Here is a 24,040-nt window from a genome sequence, read left to right on the forward strand (position 1 = left end):
TCATCGACGAAGGATTATCACGAGAGAAGGATCAGAAGGGGATACCGTCTTAATGAAATCGTTTTTACATCGGAAACGGCTTCCCTTAGTGCACCCTACTGAGACCGTCAAAACTTCAACAACGAAATCCCAGGGACAACTTCAAGAGAAGAAAAATTAAACTCTCTGCCAATCATCAAGTTCTTTATTACAAAGCCATCCAAAATAAAGGAAAACAGAACAGTGCCTTGCAAATATTCCACCAATTTTCACAAGCATACAGCGCTTACAACCAGGCATTCTCTCTCGAAGAGAAGAAAAGGCCTCAACGAATTGACGTGAAGCGGAACTCCGACAACAAGGGACCACAGGGTTCCTCCAATAACCTAACAAAATTTTAGCAATTTCTCTCCAAGAAATTACCTTTCGTGTGACGACAAATTAAAAATTTATTCTGAAGGGCGGCTCTGGACCACGCAATTTAAAGATGATACAACGGCTCCATTCCAATGAGGCATTTGATGTTGGCGATCAACCCACATAACTTGGCAGTTGCGTGCTAACTTTGACCGAAGAAACTGAAGAAAAGATATCAGTAGAAGTCCACCACCCCTGATACGGAAACTGGTTTGTGAAAATCTACACGAGCTGCCTCCCCTTTCAGTACCAACTGGGACAGCATGTTGGCGTCTTTTGCAGATGCACCATTTCCTGCCCATAGTGTGACATGTGCCCACTCATTTTTAGAGGCGACCTTCTCACCATCAATAGACCCAATTTGCGCTTCAAGTGCTGCCAGATTCTGGGAGAACAATAGGGCAGTGAAATCAACAGGGACTTTCTGGTTAAGAAATATGCCGTAACTAGCTACAGAAGTGACCCCGTGGCTACGCTTATGAGCTAGAGTCACATGAGCCTTTGTAAGGGTCTTTTCCAAGTTTTTGTCCTGCAAGAACTTCTTCACTTTTTGGTGCTTCTTTGCCAACTGTTATTCACAGAAATGGTTAAAGAATAAACCATCAGAACCAGTGCACTTCTTTTTTCCATCATAAGATATCCTGCACCGACCAACTGCATATTTCTATCTAGACTTGAAACAATAAAAGACCTGATTCAGATGTTTCTTAAAATATTTGTGTGACATGGTCCAAAAGGCATCAAAGTGTTATGCAATTAGTATCATGAGAACATATTAGTAATATTAAACCAGCACATTCGCCAAACATGTAATGATAACTCCATTTCCTCTAAATAGTATCAAAGTAGATAAGCATAATAAAGTAGCAAAACGATATTTGAATCTAAAGTCGGTGGAGGCCCTGCAAAAGAATTATGACAAAAATGTGACCCTAATGACTCATCAGCAGCAAAAAATTGAAAAAATAAGTTATAACCATAGTGACAAATAACGTCTCGGAGTTTTAAACGGCGAGGTTTTTCTTGAGCATAATATGACGAGATTGAAAAAAACGGAAAAAATATGGTAAATTTAAAAAAAAAACTAAAAATAGGAGAAAAATAAAATAAGTGAAAAACTAATAACACAAACATCAAAAGGTAAGTACATTTGAAACAAATAAAAAAATATAAAAAAAAACTGTTTGACATTAAAAAACTGAAAAAAAATGAAAAAACTGAAAAAAAAACACATTTTTTTTGTTTTTAACGTTTTTTTTAAAAAGAAACGTGTTTTCTTTAGTTTTAAACGACTAGTTAATTTATCGCATTTTTCGAAAAAAAACGTGTTTCCTGTGACTATATAACATTCTTCCATTAAAACCAAACCAAAATATGCTTCAAAAACTTGACATGCAATTTTGATCCTAACCTCGCCAAGGCAGGCCTTGATTTCTTCTACAGGAAGGGTAATTGCAGCAAAAACAATATTTCCGAACTTTCTCTTCTCTGTGCCTGGTGTCGTATGTTCACCCTTCACAACAGCCCGGAGTTGTTCCAACACTTGCTTGACAGCATAATCAAATGGAACCTGCTTGAGATGGAAACTGAATATGAGAGAAGGTAACAAGCTAACAGTTTATGTCTTTTATGAAATGTAACTGGGCTTTCTTCTAATGCTCATCATCCTCATGGCCCTGGTGGCAATTATGGGGATGGAAAAAGGTGGTTTTGGACATAATTTCAGACTGGATATTACCACGGTCCATGGTTCCTGACCCTGACCTTGGTTTTATCTTCTTTGAATAAGAAGAGAGATGATTGTCAAGCACCTCATTCCTATTATGAGAATCATGCATTTTTCTCATACGTAAATGGGATCCCAAGCCCATGGAACCCAGCTAAAGTGGGGGCTGTGGATGGTGACATATGGACATTGAATAATCAATGACACTCGATGCTTGTGAACTTTAGGTTCACGAATAGAAATCCGATAACATGAAAGTGGTTGATAAATGAAACAGCCATAAAGATCTAATATGCAGCAAAAAAAGAAAGCAGTTATTAGACACATACTTGTAGTTACCTTTTGCCCATTGATACATGGGTGCGTCTGAAAAGGCGCTGTACCTTTATCAACGTGGTACGGGTACATGTGCACATTTAGACATGGGTCTGACATGGCATGGACCGTGTCATGTACAGTCAACACACCCAACCCCATGTCGGTCCAAAAATGGATTTGATCAATTTTTGACCGAGTCCATCTTTGTCCAATTTTTAGGTTTTCTATGTTTTTTCCTGACAAAACCATCGATATACCATGATTCAAAACATTGATGGGATATATAGTTATATACCATGATTCAAAACATCGAATGGGTTGAAGGCTGCTGTGTTTTGGGCAAGTCACCAGCCAAGGAGATTTTTCCGGCATCTGATGTCTATTTCCAATAAGTGTATGTTATATCTAACAGGCTTGTTTTCCCCCTTTTGCTTAGCACACCCTATATTTGCTGGTGGATTTCATCCTTTTTTCTGGTGACAAGCATGATTAACATCCAGTTTCTGTCGATTTTCAAACATCCATGCTGATTTGCCCCATTTCTAATTTATATATATATATATATATATATATATATATGGCCGTACCCCTATACCCATGATTTTAAACTTGGTCTGCACCTGCACCCTACCCGAGCACCTGGTGACATATCTTTTGCCAGTTCCTAGTATCATTCATGCCCTAGTGGTCCAATGGCAACATCCGAGTAGCAGTGAATTTATGACTATAGACACAAAAGGCAGATGACTAACCTGAATAGCATTAAGATACTCAGCATTTGCAAACAATGTCTCCCGCAACTCTTTTTCCCATCTAGCCCAGTCTGTTGCATATCTTCCTTTTGTTGAATCCAGTCTATTTAAAAAAAGTATGAACTAATTAGTAATGGAAATCACAATAATGGCATCAGCATCATAAAATAAACAAGGATACAATCATATAAATGTATTTTAAGCTATAGGAATATCCACAATGCATGCACAGGCACCTTAGAACTCCTCAAGTGTGACCATGACCCAACATATTACATCTCCATTTTGTGTTGGGCAGGGGAAGGAGAGAGCATGCACAGACATGCTTGAACACACACACTTGACAAGTAAAAAAAAAATGAGCACCACATATTATATACAACTATTTGAAGTTGTGTTCCTGTCCAAAAAGGACATATTTGTACAATGCACATATTTTCACTGTAAGCTAACATAAAAGCAACAAAATAACTTCAGAAACCATTGAACATGAAAATTAATATACCTTCCGTGTGTACTTGTATGAAGCTTGTAGAGATCTAAGCCTTCTTCAAGCACACTCCTAACTGGATCAGGCAAAGGAGCCCTGCACATAAAAATTTGTAGCTAACTAGCTATAGTGTAACACAAGACATGCACATTAGAAATCAACATGCCAACATGACCAGTAAGCATGACAGTTGAAAGAAACAGAACTGTATCTAACACTAGGACAGTAGCCACAGAATCCATTTCCCGAAACCTATGAAAGGCACTGCTTAGCAAGATGATGAGTCTACTCCACTGGAAAAAATCTTTTATGGTAGCACTAAATCAAGCATCTGATTTAGTAGAAACAATTATTGCATCATAAGGATTCTAAGTTCTTTACCGATCTGGCTGGAGCAGTGGCATCTTGACTAAGGCACCAAATCGCTCAGCCAAATCATTCTCAAATTCCCTGCGGTCCTGAAACAACATAAATATGCAAGTGAGAAGACCAAATATCTGGATAATTTCTTGAGAAAGTCATATTTTCAAAAGAGAAGACATGCCTTCCCCTCATACAAATTGTAAAACATAAGCAGCACATAACCTGCATTTGGTGAAGCCTTATCCAGATTACCCTTCATAAGACACATGGAAAAGTATCAATCGTGAGACAAGAGAAGTGACTAGCAATATAAAAAATTCAAGAAAAAAAAATGTACACATGGATATATGTGTACCGGATGGTTAACTCTGTTAAGCACGCGGAATATAAAAACAGCTAAAGCTTCAAGAGAAAATGGATTTGAAACAGTTCCTGCAATTAAAATCTGTTAGCAACTGAACATGGATAATGTCGTTATACACTCTATAACCTGTTGGCATACTATATATAACTATGATTGTTTCTGTAATGATTTTTTTTTATTTGTGAACGTTCTTACTGATAACTGATATGCATTAGTTATAAGTTCTTCTAACATTCAAAAAGAAAGTTCAAAACTCAAAAGAAATACTGCAAAGCTCATCTTATCAAAAAACACAGCACAACACAAGGTGATCAACTTCCTAATAGATGTAAAGACCACATGAAAACCAAAACCTTTATTCTGCATGAAAGAAAAATTTGATATACTGACATGATGTAGGAGTCCAAATAATGAATAGATGTAAATGTAATCTGGTTGACAAAGCTGTGAAGACGCTTTAGGAGAACATGATAGTGTGACAATGATATGGATGCTTTAGGAGTATGAACATGACATAGAAACAATGTTGACAAGTTGGACAAAAAACATCGGATATGATTTGGCTAGCATCCAAGCACAGAAACTATAGTGTGCTATATTTTGCAATCAAGGCAAGGAAAGGGATGGACCATGCTTACATTAAGGCAAAGAGTACATTGAAATAAGGCAAAGAGTACACTGAAATACCTGTCAATCCAGTTAAATTGACCACAACATACAGTTATTTATAGGATGAGGAACAATATTTCCCTCAGGTGATGTTTTACATTTCTCTGTCTTTTGCATAACAACATCATTATCATGCCACTTGCACACCACTGGACATTAGCAGAAGAGCAAAGGTTTCTGATTTCCCTTTTCATGCAGTTAACAAACCCTTGGTGTGGCTTCACGCAGGTCTAAGATTAAAGCTGGTCTACATGGAACTACGAAAGCCAAGGTGGAGATTATTGTAACAGAAAATGTTAGGTACCGCTTCTAACAGGTAGAAAAAATGAATAATTGAGAACCATATTGAAGTACGTACTTTTTCCTCCATCATATATCTGGGAATACATTACTGTTTTGTTCAAGCAGGGGAAACCAAATCCTGGTTAACAGAACTAGCAGGCTCAAGGACAACCTGTATCGAAGTACTATAAATGTGCTATCAAGTACCATCATATGAAATTTGACATGCAAAAGGATGAATAGCTCCAATCCAACCACTTCAGAACTCAGGACATTCCCACCAGTATGCATGTAGTTTGAACTGTTCATTTAGAACCCAAAGTTGCTCTGATGCCATCGAACAACACATTAAACTACATGTTCATAACAAATTAAACAAAAACAAATGCTAATAAAGCCAACAAGGGAAAGGAAGGACAGTTCTTTTAAGAGGTAAAAGGGCAAAACTTTAGGCATAACCCGTCTGCCCCCTGGTTCACACAAAGGAAAAACACTATAATGTATTTAGCATATTCAGTTTAAAGACATAGCACCTGAAGGGATGACAATAACATCATTTATGCCCAATGTACAACCAAGAGATTAGATTCCCCTATCATGGAAAATGCTTAAAAATGGCCATGTATACAACTTCATGGTAGAAGGAAATAGAAACAAGAGTAACATAAGAGCCGTCCTAGACACTAGTGCAAGCTACAACACATGCATCAGACAAGATACAAGTTCTCCTTTATTGGAAGATCATGAAGTGACTGCAGAATAGACAAGAACTTTTAACAGGAAAAGTTCCAAACAAAGACAACCATTGGCAAAATTATCATAAGCAAAAATAAAACTTCTGGGAGCCACAACCATAAGTGTATATATAACCTTCAGAATCGGGAACAACGGGCACAGCACTAGCCCTTGTACTCCTACACATTCCCTCAATCTGCAAAGAGAAGAGAAAAGCAAGAAGTGAAAATACAAAAGATTACTTGTTTTAGAAAAATCTAATAAGTTACAATGTCAGTTTCTGCAAAAGAATCACAAATTTCTCCAAGAAGAAAGCTAATAAGAGTAGTCTACCTGCCTCCAAACTTCTTCATTTGGTGCATTTTTGTCTGCAAGCGTTATGGCTAACGGCTTTTTCCTTCGCTCATCAGCAACTTTCTGCCAGTACCTTCCTACAAGGATGTCATTCACTCAGAACTCCAGCATAGAACATGAAACACAGAAGCTATGTAAAACCTAATGGCACTAGGGTAGTCATACAAATATAGTACAACAAATATGACAAGTAGGCAGGTAATTGATGACACATGGCACTCCAATGGTGCCAGCACTCTAAAGCACATCAGCTGATCCTTTTTCCAAGAGAAGAATTGCACCAGCAGGAAAAAGAAAGGATAAAAGATTACAATAAGTAGCAAGGTTGAAGAGTGTAAAACTATTCTTTTTTGGGAATTCAACTGTGCAATATATTCATTAGCATTGAAGTGTGAAATCCAATTCATGTTTCATATGTTTCCCAAATTTCCACCCAAGTGCAATTTTCATCAGGGTTTCCTATAATAAATAGGAGAACAAGGAACCATTTTCTGTAACTGGGTCCACAAAAAATAAGGGAAAAATCTGATGTTCTTTACTCCTTGTTTTTATCGTTCTTGGCTTGTGATCCATAAATCATTGTAGATCAGGATCACGTGCTTTGCTGACATACCTGTTATTATTTCAGTCCATGTATAAACTTGGTCATTCCTAACAAGGTCTACTTTTGTCCCTTTCTAAAATTAACTAATAAAATTTAATTTTAAAATTAAAACATGGATCATCACCAAATGGGCAACTCACGTCACTCCTGCTGCATCGTCTCACCTCTTGACAAACCTTATGGGCTTGTCCAATTAATCAGTGTCCGGTGATTTCATTGGTAAACCTCTTCAACTGGTTGCCGCTTCCATCTTTCTCCTTCTTACTAACATCATCAAATACTCTATATCACATACCCAGCAACTCACATGTCAGTTCTCCTTCTGTCTCACCAGTCTCACTGAAAGTTCTCACTCCCACTTTGTTTCTCTCACACACCAACAACTCATATTGCCAGTTTTCTCTCTCTTTGTCTTCTCACCAATGATAGTGGAGTCATTGCCCCATATATATATATATATATATATATATATATATATATATATATATATATATATATATACATATATATATATATATATATATATATAGAGAGAGAGAGAGAGAGAAAGAGAGAGAATGTGTCCACTTACACCAGGCATCTGGTGTAAGGGGTAAGCTCATTTGCGAGTGTCCAATTGTGCATCATCGGATGCTTGAGATGTTTTTTCTTTTTCTTTTTTCAGTTTCGCATCACAGTTGAAAGTGGTAAAAGGCGACCGCCTCCCTAGCCAATGGGCAAGGCTGTTGCCTCTCCATCCCAGCAGCCCTTCACTCACCCGTGGGCTACCACACAGTGGCCTGCCGGCGAGCAAAGAGGTCGTGGGCACCAGAATGGGGGCAATGGCCTCCCTCCCCCCTGAAATAAATTTCTTGCAACGGAAATTTTTTTTGGCAGGAAGCCATCGTCTCCCATCTACTAGGGACACCCACCGAGGTTTTAGCTGGCCGACCCTACAATGCATTGAGGGCGTCAAAGAGGTGAAGAGTCACCTCCTCGACACCCAACACTTTTTTTAAGGAGCATCCAATCAAAAAAATTGAATGCTCTAGGCGGAGCGTACCCCTTATGTCAGATGCTTGGCATATATATATATATATATATATATATATATATATAGAGAGAGAGAGAGAGAGAGAAGTGAACCATGACTGTTTTTTTATTTGTCAAATGGACAGCTCATTAGAGCTGACCGATCTTGAGATCGAACGGCTCTCATGGTTTTTTTTTTTTTTTTTTTTTCTCTCCCACCGATCGTCCTCCCCTTGTAGGCTTGCACAATTCTCTCCCTCCCACCTCACCATGATCACAATGGCGGCCGCCAGCGGCATCCCCCAACACCGGCGAGCCCGTCGAGGACCGGCCAGCCAGCCAGCATCGAGGGATGCCGCCGCCGGCCGCCCCTGTAGTGGTGGTGAGGTGGGAGGAAGGGAAGGAGTAGATGGGTGGAATAATCCACCCATCTTCACCGCCAGTGCCCGGCACATCCAGCTGGCCTGCCAGCGTTGGAGAAGGGCACCGGCAGCAGCTGTGTTGGAAAAAAATTGGGAAGGGGGGAGTTGGGGAAAGAGAAAGTTGGGGAAGAAAGGGAAGCAGCCGCTGGAGCCCTTCCCCGACATCAGTGCCAGGGAGGGGTGCCGGCGGCCGCTTTATTGAAGGAAGAAGTTGGAAGGGGGTCAATGGGAAAGTGATGGAGGGAGGGAAGGGAGGGAGAGATCAGTGAGAGAGAAAGGGAGGGAAAAAGGAGAAGAAAAGGAACACGATGAGGACTGTGTGATCTCAAGATCGGACGGCCCTCATTAGTTGTCCATTTCACAAATAAAAAGCAAAGTTATGGTCACCTAAGTTTTTTGAAATTCTGCACCATGTCCATGTTTGTCACATAGTATGCATTAGAATTGGCTAATTGTATAATCAAAACGTTAGAAGTTGAATACAATGATCAGCTGCATTAGCAAACTGCACCATGTCAAGCCCCCCAGTTCAAAGTGCCTTGGATAGAAAGACAAAGGGACACCAAAGGAATACTAATGAGTTGAACAGCAATTCACCTTTCTGTACAAATATCCCTTTTGGACTGTCAAATCGGTTTGGCACTGTGCCACGGCTGCATTATTCCCTAATTTATTTCACATTGCAAAGAATTAAGTCATTAGCCAAAAGGGTGTTCGGAGCAGATAGCAGATGGTGTATTCGTTCTCCTTGAAACCTGAAAGCTCAAGTCCTTGGTTGGAAGTCGGAACACTAAATCATTGGAAGCTGGGTGAGGATGGGGACACTATTTAACTTGTGTTGAATCCAACAATTCCTCCATTTCATCTGCATATTTTTCCTTCTCCAAGCCCGCTATATGCTCTTGGGCTTCGCCATCCCCTAAAGCCAAGTTCTCACAGATGGCATCAAAATACTAGATCAACCCATACAAAAGGCAAAACATAGGGGCTCCAACTAAATCCACCTTCTGCTTGTATCTATGCCAAATTAATGGATCAGTTCAATGAATTATGAAGTCAGACTTGTCCACCTATAACCCCTCCAAGAAAAGATTACAGGAAGTCCTCAAACTTACCTCCAGCTAGCAGTGTAGCAAAAGCACCAAAATAATATTTTTTCACACCTTTCCAAGTAAATTCTCAAACAAAACTGGCCATGTTATTTACTATCGACATGTTTCCACTTAAGCCTAAATAAAGTGTCTATCCTGTAAATGAGTGGACATACCTTTGATAAGATCACCCATTAGACTGTGGATGGGGCGCTCATCACCAAGACCACCAGGGGCACTCAATATTTCCTTGCAAAGGGCAGACTTAGCACAGCCAGGGATTCCTGGAAAAAAATGGTGGACTTAATTAAGTTATATGAGAAAAAACTTTTACAATAGATTACGGGAACAAGAGAGGGAGACAAGAGTATGCAATCCACTGAGAGGACATGCATATTTTTATGATGCCACATCCGTAAGGTTTTCCGACCTAGAAGAAGCCCGAAAATTTTGTAAAGAATAACACTTCATATGATGTTTAAGACAACAGACACTTGTTTATGCATATGGGAACAAAGACTGCAAGATCAGTCTGCAACCAAACACCATTTAGCACTTCTTTTTAACAGATCAACAGCCAAATTTCAATCACATGCACTTTGCACCAATCAAGTTCATATTAAAAGCTACTCCAGATAGTGCATGGGTTACAGACAAATGAGCACATAAATATAAGAATAACTGATATGTTTAGTAGGAATATGTGAATGTCTTTATGCATGATATCATGCAGGCAGGTAGCATACGTCCACATGTTCATGCCTACATGTAACTTTATGGGATAGATCAGTAAACCCGCCGTGGCAACCTACAGGAAGAGATGATTGAGATAAGGAAAATAAAGAATGCATATCATTTACCTGGAAAGAAGATAATAAGGCCTTCATCCTTTGGGATCACATCCTTAACAGTAGGACTAGGGCTAAGAGAGGCCTCCTCAATCTCAGGTACGAGTATACCTTCTTCGTCATGGCCTCCTTCAACAATAGCCAGGAAGTCCTCAGATCTTACCATGCTTCCAGCAGATCCTATAAGAGCCTGATTCTCTGGGTTCCTCTTTGCATACGCCTCAAGGAATGGCTCAGCTTCTGAAAGGTACACAGAAGAAGGCAACTGTTTGCGACCCATCTTTCTTCGAATATGGACAGCCCTAGGTTTGGACACAATAAAAAATCATGTTCTAGAGGTGAACCAATACTTTCTCGATATAACAAATAAAAGTGAGGTGGCAAGTAGGTCTTTAAATTTGGTAGTGAATAGTTACAGCAAAAGAGACACTGATCAAAGCAGAAGAAATGCAGTGTACTTACCACTCGTCCAACATTTTGCTAAGTTCCTTTTGTTTCCCATGTGATGTGCCCCAATTCTTCATTTGCCTATTGGCATTTTTAAGACAACGTTACATATGTCACATATGTAAAGCATCCGAAATCATAACATAACAATACTAATATATATCACGATCACAGAACAATGTCTGAATTGATCACAGAACAATATCTGAATTGAACCAGAAGTAAGTCCAGCCACACATCATTGTTGATACTTGATGTGCCGTTGACAAGGTAACCACTGACACTTCCAAATGACCACGACACAAAACCATCAACACATTAGAACATATGCATAAGAAACTAAATGGACTAAAGTAGAAAATACTGTCACAATATGTATACCAACTAACAGTCAGCTCAAAATGACATCATTATATCTGCTACAACACATTACAGCTGTAACTATGCTTCAACAAATAAGAAGCATATTCAAGGATAAATCACCCAAATTTGCCACTTCCCACTCCTCTAAATTAGAGCCCATCATTCAAAAAAAACTTAGTCTTAAGAAGAGGCTGGCATTGTCCATAAAACTAAATCACCAAATATGGGAAACCTAACAGTGACTTCTTCCATCTAAGTACTAACTAAACTTTGGCTCAGTTCTAGTTAAAGATAAAATCAATCAGAATCAGCTGTCTTTAGCAAGGTAGAAAAGAAAAACTAGTTTGACGTTTTTCTCTCATAAAGCAGGGCAAGTTATGGAACAATAAGTCAAATTACAGCATAGGAAATTAGCAAGCAAACTTGACATTTCACCTCAGTAGTAACATATCGTATAAGTCTACTTTGTCACAGTGTGCAAGCCACAGCCACAGATATCGCAACATTAATGATAAAAACAAGAAAAATGAAAATATTCTGAAAATATCGTGAAAAGATAATTATTTCGTTTTTATCATGTTTTTAACATGATAAAACACGTTTTATCCGTCTATTTTTAGCCATGCAGTCAAATAGACAGTCTCGGCATTGTGAAAAATTTTAAAAACTTCAGCATGCACGTGCTTTCTTTTCAAAAAAGGTAATTTATGTTAAAAAGAGAGGTCTTAAAAGGGTGCTTTTGGACTTGATCTTTCTTTCTAATTGTAAGAGGGAAACTTCAGCTTTTAAGCCCCTCCTTTCCGTATTTCATGGTTTAATTTTACTTTTCCTTGGGAATATGAGAGAAGGCCACCTGGGTGTGTGACCACCAAAAGTATGTTTTATTTGTTTATTAGTTTCCTTTTATTTATTCTCTTTTCACTTCATGTTTTTTTCCTTAAGTTCAATTCGGTAAAAATAAAATAAATGAGAAACTAATAAAAAGACATTAGAAAAACTAGATAAAATGATAAAAATAACGTTTTAATGATGATAAATAACTTCATTTCAGTTTAAATTTGAAACATGATGATATTGATGTAAAAAAAGAGAAAAAAAAGGGAGGAAAACAGGATAAGACTGGGGTAAAACACAACAAAATGCAATAAATATAACATGTTTTTCATTTTTCTCGTTTTTCTCATAAACATCGCCACATGTGACGATGGCCGTAACATAGATGCATCTCAAAGTGAAGCAATAATGTTCCCAACATTACCTAAGCGGTCCAGTAATTACTTGTATCAGCACATTGAAATACAAAAAACATATTCAAGGTTGCATGCAATGTTTTGGTTCATGTGGAAGCATAACAGTCAACTTTAAGCTATTATCTAGCCTAAGTGACCAAGACTGACAAACACTTCTATAATTAAAGTTACTTCAAATAGCATTGAAAATCACGGAAGGTGCAGCTATTAGAGCACATCAACTCTCAAAGAGAAGGGATTAAATGAACCATGGGAAAATTCTTAAAAAAAATTCATGCTTTGGATAACACAGAAAACGTTATAAATACAAAGCACCTGGAAAAGAATATTCATGTTAACCAACATTCAGCATCTAAAACATAGCATTTCATGAGACCTCCTGAAAGATATATGCAATACAGACCTCAGGTAGTAGGCTTTGTAGGCAGTTGGGCCTTCTTTGAAAAGTGTAGACAAGCCATTGCGTATAAGAAAAGTCCGCAACTGTGAAAAGCAAGTAAAAATTGAAAGCAAGTCTGAGTTGTAGAGAACAAGATACAAGTTCGATAAGTCATGCCAATCAGGTATTGGAAATCCGGGACTTCAAAACAATAATCACCATAGGCAAGCCATTTAACAGAACAATCATGTCAACTTCATAAATGGTTGCTTTCTTTGGGCTTCATATAGTACTTATTTCATCACTCCATCCAGCACATAAATAACAGTAACAGTAATAAATATTGTCAAAGTCAATTTTGAATTTTTCCCTTGTCCCTGTAATTAAGCTTCAGTCATCAATGGGTGTTCTTCCCTGGCAGTAATTATATCCTGAATGAAGCAATATCTCTGCCAATCAACCGAATAAGATTTCATCTTGCTCAATAGAGGGCAAAAGCATATTAATACCAAATTAAGAAGCCAAAGTTGCCCATATCATTGTAATTATCAGACTATGACTTTTTTTATCAGCTAAAAGCACACCTTATAAGTTAAAAACTTCAGCTTGATCATCAAATTTGCATCTTCATCAGCTAATCCATCAAGTTCATTTGAATCAGAACCACCATTCATGTTTTTCATTGACGAGTATGTATCCCTTGACATTTCAGCTGCAGTTTCTTTGTTCACTTTGAACAAATTAATATCTAAAAAGAAACCTGCAGTCAAAAAAATGTAATAATGACATCTGATTCTGTAAAGGAATGACTAATCAAGTTGCAGTTAGAAAAAGGAAGACACTTCTAAGCTACAACTAAATCATCAAGAGAATGTCTGATAGGTTTCACGCTAATTCTTCTCTATTGCATAGGGCAGGTATAACAAAAGATAACATGATTAAGATCCAATGATATTAATTGAGCATCTTGGAATCCTTGTTTGTCGAAAGACATATCTTACCTCTATATAGAGGCCACAACCCTGGATTTTCCCTGAAACAGGCCAAATAAATGTTTTAGAGTCAGATACAGTTGTTTGCCTAACAACATGATGTGGACAAACAACTTAGTTCAGCTTCAAGAAAACAAGAAGATGCAACCATCTAATTCATAATGCTCTATGGAACACACCACCACTTCAGCTTCCAAAGGAAAAATATATATATATATATCGTATGTGGCACAAAGACTTAGGTGTTTGAGTTGAAAACAAGTTCTAAACAGAACAAAGCATATGTTAATTTCTAGGATCACAAAAAACCTGGCATACCAGATGTTGCCAAGGACCCAAAATTAAAACTTTAATGTCTCATGACTGACATGAGTAGAAACTTAGTAATATAGCAAACCTCATCTCCCTCTGGTATCGGCGGAAAGCAGAGTCACTCTGTACATGGATGACCATCTTCAAGTAAAGATTGTCCTTTGATATAGACGAGAGCTTGTGAAAGTTACAGTAACATTTGAAAGCAGATGGGAAACGCTTTATTTTCATTAAACGGATCATCTCCTGATATAACAAAAAAAATCAACATTACAATTGAAAAGAGAAAGACTTAAAGAAGTAGAACCATGAACGTAAACCCAATTGGTAAAGATGAACAAGGGACAATTTGTTCCAGACAATAGACCCAAAAGAAAAAAAGGTGAAGTATGCATCTTTCAGATGAATGATATGCATTTTTCAGATGAATGAGCAAACCCTTTCAGCCATCCAAAGGCATTATACTGGACAGTAAGGTGCACCAACAGTGTCCATAGAAGTGGATACCCATATGTTGCCAAGATGGTGAAAAGAAATTGATGCGAAGAAAGAATCAAAGGAAGAAACAAAGATTTTCAAGGACAGTGAAGTTAGATCTGAAAGGGATTCTCAATGAATACAGAGGTTTTTGGAAGCCCGCATTTTATGCACTTCCTTTAACAAACATTGAACGCATGCTTCCTATGCTTAGAAACAAGATGAAAGTGTACTTCCAGAAGCATCGTGATTAGTGCTTCCAAGATGAACTTAGAAAAGTTTTAGTGGCAATTCTAAAACCAGCAGCCATAAGTATAATGTATGCCAAGGAGGCACACGAGGGTGCGCGTGGGTTAGGGGCAATTCCTCCGGTGGACGCATATGTTGCATCCACAACCGGTAGAGTCACGCGGGAGCAAGCAAGTGAAAGTTCATCGTTAAGTAGGGCGATGGTCGGCTGTCTTACTTAATGACAACTAGTCGGCAACTAGCTTCGACTGGGAACTTCCTCCCAAAGGAAGTCTACCCCCACTCAGATTTTGTATGGAAGTAGATAGGCACTTGGAGGAATGACATTGTTCTGACAAGGCCTCATGGCCAGGGCTTGTTGAAGGTCTACTATAGGATAATCATGGGTGATGGTGTGTCAGGTGCTTAGTTCACGATCCCAAAAGATTGATGAATGTTTCTGTTACATTAAGATTGAGTTAAGGCTGGCCGAGGGCTTGGCAAACCCTCGGCGCCACGCGGGCCAAATAGGCTTGAAAAAGTCGGCCCGTGACACCCAAACTGCGGTTAGACAAACTACTAAAGGTTATGCCAGGAGAAGCAACACGTCTATTGAATGTCAGACCTCTCCTCAAGCCAACTCCCCAAAATACTAACGATTTTGATGCTCCAAAAATAAATTTTGTAAGTAGTTGTTCGTTTCAGATTGTACTTCAAGGGGCTATAAAGCAATAAAAAGAAGGATCATAGAACTCGTGCATGCATGCTTGCACACACACACATATAGCCATCCATATATTAAAAAAGAGAGTGACAAAGAATTATAAACAGACAAAGAAGCCTGCTAAAGATAAGCTTCTCCACACATGAAAAGTTTGATATGACACAAGAACAGCTGCTTCAAAATTACATGGAGCTACAAAAAGAGCATACATACAACATACAAAATTTTCCATGCAGTATGTATTAAAGCTCTCTTGACTTATGGTCCACAAACGAAGAGAAATGGGAGTTAATCATCCCACACCTCAAGTACCAAGAGACATACCAGTTTACTTTAGCAGCCATCAGCTTTCAGCATAATAAATGAATGAAAACAACTTCAAGACAAGAATTTCACAATATAACAATATACATCCAAGGGTGAAAAGAATGAATCCTAATAATGACATTAAAATCTCAGAATGTGATGGGAACTATAATAGGCAATTTACAGGTGCCAACAGGTCAGATCCAGGGCATGGTTTTTTGCAAATTTTGGCTGCACGAAGTCCAAGTTTCCTTGCTTTTAGCTGATCTAAATCCAAACTATTGGAATCTCTTATTTATTTAATATTATGCATTCAGAAGCAGCTGCATGCAAACCTAGATACCTAACAAGTAGGACTTCCAAAGTACACAGCCAAATGCCTAAATGGGTACATTACTGCAGTTTCTTTTACTTCATTTTCACCTTACTTCTTCAATTTTGTTTTTTCAGTCATATGAATTTTCCATTTGTTTTAAGTTTTCTAAAATATTATTAAAATCTTCATTTTGTCAACTAATTTTAATAAGCATCAATTCTGTCTTTTAGAGTCCTAGCAACTAGGCAGCAATTAGTGTCTTTTTCACTTACAATATGGGTATGTTACAGGGGAGGAATGACTCTGGTGCAAGGTAAACTTTAGCATAACCGCGGGAAAGTGGCACTCAACTATCAACCTCATATACCTAACGGACAACATAACACAAACGTTATAACCAAAATAATTCATAAGACATTATCCAATGCCGTCATGAGCTCAGCCAAATCACAACCTAATTTCGAATTTAGTGTATCAAATTTATTGCGGAATTAAAGCAATACAAAAGAATCCGTAGATATAATGCATTGATTTAGTAAGGCAGGAAAGAGAGCACGTAGTTCTTAAACATCACCTGTAGTTTTAGTGTGGGATAGTCTGTTGGATGAGCTTGCAAGAATTTGGAAAGAACAGAACGGTCTGCATTTCTTGAACGACTATCAATATCCTCAACTCCAAACCAATCTAAGTAATCTGGGCACATGGCAATGCCAACACTCTGAAGAAGGGCTTTTATTTGCTGCAGTGGCAGAACAAATTATTGAAGCAAAACAGGAACAAAACGACAGCGAAAAAAAATGATAAAATATAAGACTGATGCAGCAAAAGCTCAATCACCTGTTGCTCACTTGTCCTATTGGCTGTGCATATTTCCCGCAAGTTCAAACCCGCCTCAAGGCCAACTGCAGATGAGAACGTCTGAGATTATTTATATATAAAGAGAGAAATGCCAGAATTTTAAAATAAAAAAAAAAACCCTGATACATTAGGCTAACCATAATTCAGGTCATTTGTAAGGTTTTCCAAGCATAGCCCATGAATGCTATAAACTCATGCAATTGTGCTAAAACCCTATAAAAAACTGATTTTTCATAAGATTCTTTGCAACAGAGAAAGCCTATCATTTAACTGATTTTCTATTAAAATAAATTACAATCTCCTGTTATCATAAGATTAGTTGCCAAGACACTAGTAACTCGATAAATATTCAAAAACAATTGCCACAGAGAAGGGAAACTTTACCTCCATCAAGAGGTGGAGGTGGATAATCACAAAGGACCTTTTTCATGTGTTCTGTACTCTTGTGGCTAACTATGCGAGCTACTAAACCCTCCAAAATCTCGCCTTGTACCTTCACATGATCTTTGGATCCTGTAAATTAAGTCAATCCGGTTATAAATATAAAATATCTACAAACGATGTGACCCTTGAAACACAGTTTGAAGAAATAAACAGAAAGGACTAGAAGCTAAATCTATCACATGGACAATCCACTTTGATCCCCATGCCATGCCCCTGACATATAAGTCATTGGAAACTTATGGAAATTGAAGTTCCTGCAAGACACGGCCATATCCATGTGAAAGTTAAAGCATGCATTACAGTATCAACACGACCCAGTCAGAAATTCCTTGGTTCCAGGACCATCTTACATCTGACAAATAGAATCAAATGGAAAAAATCAAACTAAAGACTTTTCAACATTTAGTTCAGATACAAGAACCTGGTACAGATACATCTGCAACCTCATCAAGTGCCCTGCACACAGGTGTGGCTGTTCCCTCTTCACACAATGCATCGTAAGCCGCAAAGAAGGAAGTCACGGATTTCCTTTGACGTGGAAAAAAGTGCATAAGGACAATGAGATATAGAAAGAAACAAGGACTTGGAACCATATAATAAAGGATTATGAAATCAGCACATATTAAAATAAGACCATGGTAAATCAAACTACTTATATATTGATTGCAGTATGATAAATCATGAAACTACATAAATATCATTAAGTTATTCAAGACAAATATTCATCTGCATGCAGCATATGAAGGTTGCATGCAACAGAAATGTCTTCAAAATATGAATGTGGGGAGCCCGCGTATCAAAAAGGAAACCTCAACAGCTACCTACAGCTTCTACCAAAAAAGAAATTATCAAAAAGTCGATTCCTTTAAAACAATTACAGCCAACAGGGCTCCATTCACCTGGCTAGCAGTTGGATCAAAGACCTTCAAGTGGCACATGGACAGGAGTTAAATTTCAGGTGGCACATTTCCTGGTCAGGTCTGCCTAAGCCTAGTAGCTTGCTTGTGGGAGAAAAATATTACAAACCATGCTAACCGTATTGACCAATATCACAAAATGAAATAACAATTAAGAGATGGTTTTAGAACAATATTCCAGATGCACAAACTAGCTACTGATTGCTACATCATTTATGTTTCTTCTCATTTGACTCTCCAAGTTTTCCATAATGTCCAGGGGCTCACACCCTTTATCCAAAAGCACAATGCCTTTTCTAGATTAACTGTGACTAGTGAGATGGAAATCAGATCCAAAATCAGCCATATATACATTAAATTTTTTTGTGGTGGCACCAAAGAGGGAGGTTGATCCTTGGTTCTGAAGAATATCTGCAAGTAAAGAATGAAAAGTCTTGCAAATAGATTAAAAGGAAAAAATGCAGAAACAACCTTACAAAATTGTGAGCATTGCATATAACAGTTCAAACATGACACTTAAAATCAGCAAATAAAAAAAATGCACACACAGCATGTGTACTTTCCATCTTGTACTTTTGTTGCCATTTATTTGACACTAATAGGGTACTACATGGCTAGATATTAACTACCATCTGACCTGCATGGACAATTAACACAAGTTGCAAGGGAATTCAACATCAGTCGGTCACATTTATTAACAAATCTGACCCTACAGGGGAGCACTTACACCATAATAAGTACCCAGAATGCTATATTTTTACCTTGTTGAGAATAACCAAACATGGTTTGTAGGTAACCGCCATTTCCTACAAAAAGAAATCAAATCAGGCGTGGAGTAGAACTTTGGCTTTCCCTTGCCTAAATCTGTTACAGCTGTCACTACCACTGCACAGAAAAAAGATTAAAGGAAAATAAACTAAATAACACAGAACATCTATGATGAAATATAATGCAAGAGCACAATGATAAAATCCTAATTGATAGCAAACATGAGACTAGGAGACCGATAGCAGTTTATGCCAAGTGGCAAGGGATAGACACCAAATATTGAACTCTTTGATCTCCTTGAACCAGGTGTGATAGCAGTGTTCAATGCCGAATATGATTGCAGTATACTACCAAATTTATAGAGCTAAATTTACATAATCAAGAACAAACATACCATAATCATCAAGAGGACGTTGCCCATGATCACCCAGAACAGCTGTCACCAGCTCCATTGAAATGCATATACGATTTTTCTGAAGAAAATACATGAAAATAGTTCTTTTCAACTAAAACACAATAAATAAGATGCCTGAATGGCTTTACATTTTCAAGTCATCGAGAGCTTGAACAGATCATAGAATCATGTACCCTATCACCCTTTTAATACTTCTATTAACTGAGTTTGCTTTACGAGGTTCAACTTGCCCAGCTTTCCCATATTCATGCAGAACCAACTTGCATACAAGCAGTCCATAGAAATGTTTAATATAATCTCTCAAGATGAATCTAAGGATGTTTGTTGAAGTACAAAACGGACTTAAGAAGTTAAAAGAGGTAGAGTGCCAAGTAGTCAATAACACCAGACTAGGCAAACATAACATGTATTTTTACATGTTGTGATTTTGCAGTCCATCAATAAGGGACCAACCAAGGATGCGTCTGCATCTTTCTACAGAGGTACTTAATGAAAATGACATGGGGATCCACATTCTTATCTTCAAAGGTCTACCGTTTATTTCTGTCTAGGTGTGCCAATAATCAAGCTGTCTCCTTCATTGCTGAATACAAATCTTCAGCCATGCCAATCTCATGCAGGAGCAGTAGTTATTTAATGCAAACAATTTAGTTCAGAAGAGGTAACCTGTTGACGCACTGCCATTTGTACCTAAACACTATGAGGTTAAACATGTAGGCCTAGGAAAACAATCTCCTGAAGATTGAGAGGCAAACCATGGAACTCCATAATCAATTAACTTACAATTAAAAGAACGAGCAAGCTTCAACTTTAGGCAGTAAAGATTTAAGAGAGGTCAAACCCTGGAAACTAGCCTTCTACAGGCAGAGAAAACGAATACATGCCCATGGGAAATGGTCTGGATTAATAGCGACAACCTCACATGTTTAGGTTTAGGAGTCAGGTCATAGCCAATGAGCTGTCAAACTTGAAGCTCATGAGCAACCAGGACAAGCAAGATTGCAGGGTCAAATAGTGATAGATAAACAAGCTTGGATCTACCACACATTTAGATAAAATGGAGATTGTTACAAGAATGTGTACAAGACTAATTATGAAATAAAGGCAACATTAAAGTGCAACTTTCATTTCAATCTGGTAATAGATGAGACTTTGTTTCCTGCATGTGTTCCTCATTGTTTGTATATATTATCTACATATTTGTTGAAGTCCCCACCTCAGGCCTCAACTGAGTCATTTACCTATAGGATCTAAATACATAGGTACTATATCTGAGATTTTGATCCTGCATCAACTATAGATACTCATAAGAGGACTTAAGCCTTTTGGTCATGCATGCCAAGAAGTTGCATTCATATATTTGGGAAATTAAAAACTCAGCACCTCAAGAAATTCTCTGAACTCCTTTTGCTTCTTGTTTGCCTGGGCGCCCCATGCCTCCACAAACATGCGGCCAAGGACAAAAACACCAACAGCAGTATATCTGACAACAAATAGTAAATGTTTTCTCTGAGACATAACAAACCAGAAGATTGATTTTGACAGGTTAATATTAAAGGAAGCCTTAAGAATTGCTTAGTTAAACATATAAGAAATGGATATGGAATCGATGAAGAAGTGCATACATATTCCCGTAGCTGTTCTTGGCATAAGCTCCACCCTCATGCCCAGCATACATGAAAAGTGAACCAGAATGTTTGAGTGACACCTGCACAAGCCCAATAAATGAACAATTTTTTCAGTTTTATTTGATTATATCTATCTAAAGCAGAATTAAAGTTGAACTATCTTGGAACAGAAAACCATTTCCTAATTTGAAAAACGAACACAACGAACATCAATAATCAAATAGCGTGTAACGCCAAAATGGCTGCAACTAAAGGCTGAAGCTGCTCTACTAACTCGCAAGAAAAGCAATAGAGACTGTGATGATAATAAGGCTGTTATACTAAATATAGTCTGAAGATAATCCGTCATATCAAGAAAAAAATAACCAACTGCTTAACGTATGACACTGCAACACTTACCTCCAAAGTTGCCAGTCCTTTAGAAACCATCTCTATCATTCTTGTTCTAATCTATAAACAAAGAGAACTGGTCAGTAATCGTCATCGCCAAAACTGAGACACTGGATGTAGACGATATGTAACTCCATTAATCTGATCGGTCTCTCTTGTGCATAGACATATACCTCTTGGTCAGATTTCTCATTCTCAAATTTCGGATAAAAGGTAGCTCGTATTTGAGCTTCCGAATACGTGGCATTGTCCACATTAAAATCTACTCCAAGGGGAAGCTTTATTTTGGCTGTTTTGCTAACAAAGATTCCGCTCAATCCGCTGTTACTTTCAGAAGAAGTTTCATTCTTGTTGGTAATACGCGTATCTGCTGCCTCTTTTGCAATCGCTTCTGAAGTTTCAATTCCTCTGCTCGTAGCATAACCCTTGGGTTTCCATACTGCCATCTGCGATTTCAAGGAAGGCTGCTCCACCAGACGGGTACCTCCAAACTGAATTGGTGAAACAGGAGGACTTGTTGGAGATTGCGAACCAACAGGATCGCATGACGGTTGGCCATTGGAGCCGGCAAAAGAAACAGAACCGTTGTGGCCATCCACGAACTCGGCATTTCTGTCAGCCGCCAGTCCACGATTATCAGAAAGATGGAGCTTCCCAAGATCGTGCCTAACTTCTTCAGAAGAGCCATCAACTTTAACGCTCGAAGATCCTACGTTTTTAGGCTTCTGTTTCCACTGCTGTTCTCTTCTGCCACCTCGCCTCTGAATCAAATCATCGACGAGATTAGACGATACGTGACAGTGAAAGAAACAAAAGTTAAGCAAGAAGGCCGACTACATTTTATCAATTCGACTCATGTTTGAAACAATATCTAGGAACAATTGTCCATCATAAGAACAAATTGAATCCCATAATTCACATTCCACATTCTTTATCGCTTCCCGTTTGACCAAGAAAATAAAGAACCAAGGTATATAACTTACATGAGATTCAATAATCATGCATTGCAGGATACACCCAAAAGCAACAACAAAACTAACCAAGATTGACCTCCCACACCAAAGCACAATCAACAGACACTACAACAACACAGCCCATGAAACAACAAAGCAGTTGAAGCGATCAATGCGAGGAGGAGGACCGATCACGCCATAACTCAAACAATAAACGAGACACAAACCAAGAAAACGAAAAAAGAGGGAGGAGGATCGGGAGATTACCCGAGTATTAACCATCGCGGGATTGGCGAACGTAAGGGAAGAAGCAGAGCGCGAGAGAGAGAAGGAGAAGAAGGTTCTCGAAAGGAGGGGAGTGAATGGCCTGGCGGTGGAGGATGAAGAAGAGAGAGTGAGAGTGAGGATGGTGGAATAGAGCCTCTGAGAGGCCGTCATCAAGAAAGCGGAGAAGAAAGCTGCGTGGCCCTCGGCGGGGTTTTAGCCGCTAAGAAGTGGCAATGGCGGTGGTGGGGAGGGGCGGAGACTAGCCCTGCGTATCGCAGATGGTGTAACGATACGTTTTAAAAAATGACGGGTGGCGGGTGCTTGCACGAGGACAAAGCCAATCCCAAACTAAACTTCACCCTCGCTCTTTCTGAGCACCCAATGAGCAACCACCTTCCTCCTCCTTCCCGACGTTCCTCACAAAGAGGAAGAAACATCTGAGTTCAACACATTCATTTATTCGAGTTGCAGACGAACACCGATACCCTCTTTTTCCCCACTGAACAACTGAGCAAGTAGTCACCGAATCGGTTATTTGATAATTTGATTCCCGATGTTTCGTTCAAATTTGACTCCATTAATGGTTCCATTAATATAATATACCAAGCTAACTCTCGTTTGGAGCTTGAATTAGGAGATTGAAGAAGACCATTTTACTAGCACGGTTTGGTTTTGAAACAAGGGACATTTGAATGAGATTCTCGGGATTTGAAATTCATGAATCTAACATCAGACCTTCCCTCCTAAGATGTTAGATTAACCGCTTAACATCCTTAGTTTGATAAACTATAAAATTTTTGTATAGATTTTTGTACCATGAAAACAAAAGCATACTGCATCGGATTCATGAATTTTAAATGTGAAGTAAGTGAACATCTCATTAAACCAAGCAGAAATGAGATTGGCATGAGTTGGAATTCTTGGGGCTATGTGCTACCTACTTGCTTCAATTACCACACAAACTTTTATGACTTTGTTTCCTTGTAGAGGAGCAAGTGTTATGTATTTAAAACTAAAAAAGTCAGCTTGTCTAGTGAGATATTTTCGAAGTTATAATGACAAACAAATTTGTGCTGTTGTGCTACGAAATACTTATTACTAATTTAATGTAATTTTCAGTTGTATAGATAGTCGATACACAAAAACTAACTAACTGAAAATTTATGACATTAGTTTGTTTA

The 24,040-nt window shown here is 38.3% G+C and overlaps 1 protein-coding gene across 1 annotated transcript; it reads right to left on the minus strand.

Moving 5' to 3' along the window:
* Window positions 1-146: 146 nt before the first annotated feature.
* On the minus strand, window positions 147-23,319 carry LOC116247665 (tRNA ligase 1). Its single transcript, XM_031619904.2, has 27 exons — window positions 22,860-23,319; window positions 21,813-22,400; window positions 21,649-21,699; window positions 21,247-21,329; window positions 21,005-21,104; window positions 19,601-19,679; window positions 19,200-19,323; window positions 17,943-18,049; window positions 17,462-17,590; window positions 17,057-17,121; window positions 16,794-16,958; window positions 14,254-14,414; window positions 13,866-13,897; window positions 13,449-13,624; window positions 12,889-12,968; window positions 10,888-10,953; window positions 10,438-10,727; window positions 9,754-9,861; window positions 6,429-6,526; window positions 6,231-6,291; window positions 4,401-4,477; window positions 4,227-4,298; window positions 4,064-4,140; window positions 3,698-3,778; window positions 3,193-3,295; window positions 1,808-1,966; window positions 147-964 (listed from the first exon to the last, which is right to left on the minus strand). The coding sequence occupies exons 1-27, from the start codon at window positions 23,028-23,030 to the stop codon at window positions 572-574; spliced, it is 3,696 nt and encodes a 1,231-aa protein (XP_031475764.1). The 5' UTR covers window positions 23,031-23,319; the 3' UTR covers window positions 147-571.
* Window positions 23,320-24,040: the final 721 nt, after the last annotated feature.

The sequence above is a fragment of the Nymphaea colorata genome, chromosome 2, assembly GCF_008831285.2.
Source record: "Nymphaea colorata isolate Beijing-Zhang1983 chromosome 2, ASM883128v2, whole genome shotgun sequence".
NCBI lineage: Eukaryota > Viridiplantae > Streptophyta > Magnoliopsida > Nymphaeales > Nymphaeaceae > Nymphaea > Nymphaea colorata.